Genomic DNA, 7,575 nt, shown 5'->3' with positions numbered 1-7,575 from the left:
AATTTATCTAAGAATATATATGTAGGTATATTGTTGATCCTGACAGCTGTGGTGGTGAAGGACTCTGACCCCCATGCAGTTGGAAATCCTCACATAACACATCAGCCTTCTGCAGGTGCAGAAGGAAACACTTTTCCATCCATGCTTGGCTGGATCTGCAGATGTGAAACCCAGGGACATACATGGCCGATAGTGAATTCATTGAAAAAAATCCACATTTAAGTGGACCTGCATAATTCAAACCCATGTTGTTCAAGGGTCAACTGTGTGTGTGTGTGTGTGTGTATATTATCTTTTATTTTACAAAGAACACATTTGACTTTATATAAATTTTGTTTCCTAAGATTTTAATTAAAATAGTTTAAAGAAATATACCACATAGAAATGCTAAAAAAATACAAAAGGATTATAGGCAAACTGGATAATGAGAATTCTTTTTAAAAGAAATACACTTAGGGAAGAAAAATAAACAGTTTTTATATACTATTTATACATTAATTATGAACCATAGTACTAAAAGCTTTCCGAACATTAGCAAGAAAGGCCGAAAAATTTTTGGTCTTCCTTAAATTCTCTTGAAATTCTGCCAGACATTCAAGATGAGGCACACTATCGGACACTAGAAGAAAAAAAGATACGTTGAAGAAATTTTTTATGGAAGAGAAGTTTTTACAATTTACATGCTTTCATTTGATTCAAATTATTTTAATTTCATTTTATTGAATTGAATTGAACACGGAATGATGATACACTTGATTTTCCATATCCTATCTTTTGGACCTTCCCTCTGCTTAATCTCCAGACACTCAAATCTCTGTACTACAATCTTGCTTTAAACAGATGGTAGTCAAGGGATTGAACAGCTTAGTGATAAACAGACTGTCATTTCCCATTATTTTTCCTATGCATTTTAACTATTTAAACTATTTTAAGAGGAGTTTGTTTGTTTTTTTACATGTTAAATCAGGTTTTCACTGCAAAACTTTGGCCTGACTCCTGGTATCTGACAGCTGGACCAAAAAAGAGAACAACTTTCAATGCCAACCTTTAATAACTTACAATTAAGGGGGGAGGAGGAAATCTGAAGTTTCACAAATGAAATGGAGGTCATCAGAAAATGTAGTTGCTGTTTCAAAAGTGGTTATTTACAGGGCCTCTAAATATATGATACTCAAAGTCACAAATAACAGTATGGATCTCGTGGGCTACTGAACCAGATGGTACATATTGGGAGCAAAGTGAATCTTCAGAGAAGTTAATGAAAGGATAGGCATGAGCCAGCATTCTCTACCACCAATCTTGTCCTTTGTTCAAGGGAAGAAATTCGACCACATCAGATTTCCTGCTCTTCAGTAGAAACTGCTTAGGATACAAGGCCAGTGACCAAAGTAGAGAAAAAATAGAAAAGACCACTTGATTCAAAATTAAACTGTCGATTCCATCTTAATACGCTCTCAAATACTATGACACTATGTGGCAACAGAAAATATCCAGTAGGAAGAAAATTTAAAAGTTGGGCAAGAAGTTTTTGGGGACTGATTTTTTAAATTCAGCATTCTTTAGATTAGAAGATAGTTACCAAGAGAGAAAAAAGCCAAACATTTGTATATAAATTTGATTCCTAAAATATAAATTCCACTGGAATAGGAACTGAGTCACCAGGGCACACTGGAGAGCCAACCAAACCTTCACCTGAACGCGTGTCTCCTATAAACGCATTAATGGGACTGCAGGTATAAAAAGCTGAGAACCATTTCCTCAATTCCGATAAGTGAATGACTTTAAAAGGGCAATTAGAATAAAAAAAGGTTTCCATTCTCTTCTTGTTCACACTATTAGCAATCATATATACTCCCCATAAATCAAAAAACATCTGGCCTGCTGGAGAATCAGTAACTCAGCTAAATTATCAATGTGTAAAATTTTTCAAGATGGAATAATTTTGTAAAATTGACCTTTTTATGGGGAAAAAATGATCAGATTCTAATGACTTTACACTTGATTTTAAAATCACCTACTTAGATAAATTATAATGTTCACATTTAAGTAGTCATATCCTTTACAGCTTTAAGTTCTCTAAAAGGATATGAAATACAGTGATCTTTTGACTTTTCGACTTTCCGCCACTGTGACAATGGCCATCCTGAAGAGCAGTCACTTATTACAGTCACAGCTTTTAGAAGACCATATGCCAAAAAAGCAAGACTGGAAAAGAAGACGACAGCTTGTGGGGATCTTATTTCATACATATTACTTTATATTCTGATTCAAATAACTCTTTGGGGAGCCATCTGGAATACCAGTTATGGAGAGGACATACCTTCATAGTCCCTTGCTTCATTCAGGTGCACGCAAAACATAAATGGGTTATCAGGATGTTTAGGGTCAATATTAGTGAATATGAACTGTAATTTATCACCTGAAAAAAGAGATTAAATTCTTTAATATGAGCATATTTTATTGTGTAAAACTTTTGATGGAGGTGCACTTCTTACCTTTGTCTCTGATCAATATCCACACTAAGTATACATAGGGTAGGGCACAAGTAGGTTTACAGTTGTGAGTATGCAAAAGTTTATTACTGTATCATTACTTATTATATTTTTCATATGAACTGTAAACCTACTTTTGCCCAGCCCTATATATCCACTTAACAAGAGCTTCCAAATGCATGCCAAAAATGTGTTTTAAAATGTATTGTAGTCTGGCTCTAGCCAGTGTGGCTCAGTTGCTTGGAACACTGTCCCGTGCTCCGAAAGGTTGGGGGTTGGATCCCCAGTTAGGGCACATGCCTGTGTTGTGGGTTTAATCCACCAAGTTGGGGTGCAAATGGGAGAAAAATGATCTGTGTTTCTCTCTCACATCAATGTTTCTCTCTCTCTAACCCTTCCTCTAAAATCAATAAACACATTTTTAAAAGAATGTAGTGTAGTTTAAATATGACACCAAAAACACAAATAAAAGAAAAACACATTGGGCTTCATCAAAATTATGACTCGATGCTGAGTTCTCTAAGTGTTTCTGGCAAATCGCCAAACCGGTGCGATCTCGGGTGCTCCAAACACAGTGAGCAGAGCTGTAAACTGGTGCGCACACACGTAACAGCCGTTAGAATACAGACATGGTTTACCCCAGTAATTCCTCGGTGGGAATTCCACAGGAAGTAAGGAAGTATACAAAAGAATGGGGGAGTCTACATTCACTAGAGTACTTCTAAAACTAAAACACAGGCAGAATCCAAAAGCTGAGTTAGAGGCAACATATGTGTTAATGATACATTAATGGAATGAAATATTAAACCACCATTTTAAATTGACCATCATGAAGGGTGTAACTGGAGAAATGTGAATCATACAATACCATTTTGAACAAAGAATGGAAATTATTTGTATGTTGGCAACCAGCCAAAAATACATTTATTAAAATACTAGATGATAAATAACCAAGGCTTCAGGAATTATGGTGATAAAAATTTTATATTTTACCCTGTCTTTTAAAAAATTCCTAATATAGTCATTATATTACTTGAAAACATGAAATATTTTTACTTTGAAAAAAAATTTTAATTCTCCACTTAAAATAAGACACACCTTCTGAGCTCCTACCCTTTGCAACAGCTTGGATGGAGCTGGAAAGCATTATGCTAAGCGAAACAAGCCAGGCAGTGAAAGACAAATACCATATGATCTCACCTTTAACAGGAACCTAAAACAACAAAACAAAGAAACAAGCAAAATATAACCAAAGACACTGAAATAGGGGACAGGCTGACAGTGACCACAGGAGAGAGAAGAAGGAATTTCAGGGGAGAATGGGAAGGGTTTACAGGAACAAATTTAAAGGACACGTGGTCAAAAACTAGGGGGAGGGTGGTAATGGGAGGGAAGTGGGGAGGGTTGGGAGGGGGGCTGGACTGGGAGTAAAAGGGAGAAAACTACTTGAACAATGACTAAAATAAAATTTAAAAAAAGAAAAAAGACACACCTTCTAATTTCCTGTTTTATTTATAATATACTTACCATAAATTTTTCGAATTTCTAGTCCAAGTCGATCTTTATACAGGTCTACAGATTTCTGTAGCCTTTGCAACCTCTCATCATTGGCTTTTTTAGCAATGGAAATAGCTATGATTAAAAAAAAAACATAAATACTATCAAATATTTTATATAACGCTCAATGCTCATTTTTTAAGGAACTTGAAAACTATAAAAAAAGATGCCAGACAAATGAATCTGCTTACATTATTCAGTTTCTACCTCTACCAATTAGCAAAAGAAGTTTCTGTTCATTCAAGCAGAAGGAAAAACTGTGTGAGAAAATATGCACAAGGAGTGAGAGGAATGTTTTATTCTATTTTATCATTTAGTAGCATGAGTAAATAGACCAAGGTTTGCACGGCTGGCGGAGAAACATACTTTGTTTACACTATTTTGCTTTTATGGTTAGCCAAGAAATTACTTCATTGGAAAAATACTCTATTCTCTTAAACATAACTTTTCTCAAGAGAAGTCAGCCTTATTTCACGATAGCTTAGAATTGTTCTTAAAGTTAACACATTATTTCCTAACACATAGCAGATAAGAAAAATAATGCAGACTAGCATACAAATTCTGTAAGAGAAAGTATTAACGAAACAAACCTTGCTATTTTCAAAAGATTTGAGGATTACTTTGTTTGTGAGCAAAAAGACTCCTTTCTAAAGAAAGCACTCATTCAATTATGAAAGTTTTTTATAAAAGAGTCTTTCCAGCATAAAAAAGGTGCTTAATAAATCCCGGCAGACAATGCATGCATGATCAGTACATTTCTTACCTACATCACACTATGGCCTCTCCCTGACCAATCTTATTTAGTGAAACTGTCTCCCACTATGATTAATTAAACTCCCATATCAACTTCATTATTACTCTGGCTCTATTAGGAGTTAAAAGTACCTTTAAGTAAAACAAAAGAAAATAAAACCCGTTCAGCTACCCTTCACAGACACCTTACAGAGATGACTGGCTGGCTATGTCCCTAAGGGACAGTATCTACTTTTGGAAATAAGCTGGAGAAGGCAAGATATAGTTGTGAACCATCACCACTTTGAAATTTAGACTGATGTTTTAAATATGTGTGCAACTCAAAACTTACTTTCCTTCTTCTTAGCATATTCTTCCTTAAGATCCTGGATTTTTGCAGTCAGTGCTTCCAGCTCCTGCTTTTTGCCATTGACTTCCACAATCAACTTTGACAAGTTATCTTTCTTTTCTTCAATGAGCTTATTCTGCCTACAGATCTCTGTAAGAAGCACCAAGTATTTGCTAGACAATACACACTTTGTTCTCCAACACATGTCTACAACCAAAACATTGACTTTCATGAGATGAATACATCATGTTTTGTTTCCTAATGATTAAGAAATTATAAAAACAAAGAGAAAAAGCTCCTAATCGATTCTTTCCAATTTGTCTTTGAAAATAGAAAGACAATGCTTTTTGGGAAAAAAAAAAAAACAAATTAAACCAAGGATTTAAAAATCAGATGACCATGATCCTTGCAACTCTAACCCCTTCAAATAAATACAGAAATAAACCACCAAAGATGATCAATAAAGGCACAGAATATATACAAACTGATATCATTCATGTAACACTCAAAACCACAATACTAAACAAATTAATGATAAGAAAGTTCTGGAAGCGGGTGAAGCAGAAGGTATAACATGGGATGGTCTATTTATTAAGGTAGGTTACTGATACATGTTTGTTATTTTTATGTATATACATACAGAATACATTGTTTAACTTGCATGAGGAATTTCATAAAGATGTTTAAACAAAGTTCTGGGATCTACAGATTGTCACATACGATTTTGATATCCTTGATACATTTGAACCATTCGTTCCTCTTCCTTTAATTTCACAGAGAGCTTTTCTGAAAGAGAAATTGGAATTGGTGTTGTAATTCAGCAGAAATAACACTAAAAAAAACCCCAAAGAACAACATAAACAGTGTGTTACAAGGTAACGGTTAGGTACCTGCCAGTGCTTTATTGATGTCCTTGTAGGTATCTCTTAGTCCCACCATCTGACAGGAGGTGTCGCTGACATTGCTTTTGAATTTATTCCAAAATTCATTTATGTTTTTATCCAACAGTGCCAATTCATCCTCTACCATTTTGTAAGACAATGCTACAAAACAAAGAGAACACATTGCAATTTTTAAGTTACTTTAATCATATTAGGAACATATTCCAATCAACCATATTTTGGCAGTTTGACCTTTGCTAGAAATGGTTAGTTAGCAACTTACTTTTAACTCTAGATATTCTAGGGCAGATCAAGCCACCTGAACTTAACTATGGTTAAGGTGCAGCAAGATTCAGGAAGCCTTTATTTCCTACAAATGTGTTAGTAGTGTAATTGCACAGGACACGTACATGTTACATAATCCTGGGAAAATGACCTGACTACGTTTTCTCACAAGTAAAATTGGTGACATCTAAAGCACCTCCCAACCGGGACACTTTCAATTCCAGTCTGAATCATCAGGTCCCAGGTGGCCAGCCCCCTCCCATAGGATAAGACTCCCACAAGTCTACCCCGTCTCTTCCTCCCACCCCTGATCAGTTAAGGCAGCAGTAAAACGAAGGCTGGAGTGGGGATTCAGTGGATGTAGCCAGGATGTATGCAAGTCACCTAGACCAGGGGTCCCTAACCTCCCTCCTTCCAGAAGTTGGGCACCGTCCGCAATACCGCCTGAGCTTCGCGTCCAGTCTCCCCGCCTCCACCGCCGTCCGTGGCAAAACTGTCTTCCACGAAACCGGTCCCTGGTGCCCAAAACGTTGGGGACCAATGACCTAGAACCTCTGGGCCTCTGTGTCCTCCACCGTAACAAGATATCCTGTAAGACTGCAGGTCCCACCAGTTCCCTACAACGCTAAAACCTTCTCAAGGACCAAAAATCTTCCCAGGGATCCAGACCTCTTGTTCAGCCTTTCCACCGCCCCCGCCCCCCGTGAGGCCCAAACTCGCAAACAACAGGGCGTGCATTTCAAAGACACTGCTTCTGGAAATACACATCCGCCCCTAAACCCCCTTTCCTCTACTGCGACAGGCGGATCCGGAGGTCAGCTCAGCTACCACTTCTCTCACCTTCTCCGGGAGGCCTGAGCCCCGCCGACTTTCCCACACAAGACATGAACCGACTGCAGCTAACCGCTGGACTGGATCCACCTCCCTCGGCCGCGCCAACTTTCCTATTTCGAACACACCGCGCGTTCCTCCTCCCGACTTCGAGCTTCCTTTCGCCTTCTGATTGGCTGGTAGCGTAGGTTTTCATTAAACGATTGGTTGATGTAGCTTTTCCAGAATCTCGCGGCAAAAATGGAAGAAAGAGCATTCTGGGATTTGTAGTTTTCTGTTGAGAGACCGCTGCACTCTCTGCTTGCCTTAGAAAAGTATTAGTAGTTTCTGGAGAACTTAGCCATTCATCAGTTTCGAAAAAAGGTTTCTGCAACAAACGTAAATAGTGGACTTTAACTGTATAGTCACCAAGTATGTACTTTCTTCTTTGTTACTATCAGTAGCTTAA

The 7,575-nt window shown here is 37.3% G+C and overlaps 1 protein-coding gene across 1 annotated transcript; it reads right to left on the bottom strand.

The window, feature by feature from the left end:
• Nucleotides 1–330: 330 nt before the first annotated feature.
• Nucleotides 331–7,265, bottom strand: SPC25 (SPC25 component of NDC80 kinetochore complex). Its single transcript, XM_045828256.1, has 7 exons — nucleotides 7,137–7,265; nucleotides 6,021–6,173; nucleotides 5,851–5,916; nucleotides 5,134–5,280; nucleotides 4,020–4,124; nucleotides 2,321–2,419; nucleotides 331–619 (listed from the first exon to the last, which is right to left on the bottom strand). The coding sequence occupies exons 1-7, from the start codon at nucleotides 7,180–7,182 to the stop codon at nucleotides 495–497; spliced, it is 741 nt and encodes a 246-aa protein (XP_045684212.1). The 5' UTR covers nucleotides 7,183–7,265; the 3' UTR covers nucleotides 331–494.
• Between the last annotated feature and the right edge of the window lie 310 nt (nucleotides 7,266–7,575).

The sequence above is a fragment of the Phyllostomus hastatus genome, unplaced genomic scaffold, assembly GCF_019186645.2.
Source record: "Phyllostomus hastatus isolate PE091 unplaced genomic scaffold, TTU_PhHast_1.1 phas_contig_1, whole genome shotgun sequence".
Classification (NCBI taxonomy): Eukaryota; Metazoa; Chordata; class Mammalia; order Chiroptera; family Phyllostomidae; genus Phyllostomus; species Phyllostomus hastatus.
The sequence above is the reverse complement of the archived record's forward strand: the minus strand, read 5'-3'. Positions and strand labels throughout refer to the sequence as shown.

Coding starts and splice junctions, on each gene's coding strand:
- SPC25 (XM_045828256.1), bottom strand. CDS start 7,182: ATGTCTTGTGTGGGAAAGTCGGCGGGGCTCAGGCCTCCCGGAGAAG. Junction 5,281..5,850: donor GTATCAAGGATATCAAAATC/GTATGTGACAAT, acceptor TGCTTCTTACAG/AGATCTGTAGGCAGAATAAG. Junction 2,420..4,019: donor AGAAATTCGAAAAATTTATG/GTAAGTATATTA, acceptor CTCTTTTTTCAG/GTGATAAATTACAGTTCATA.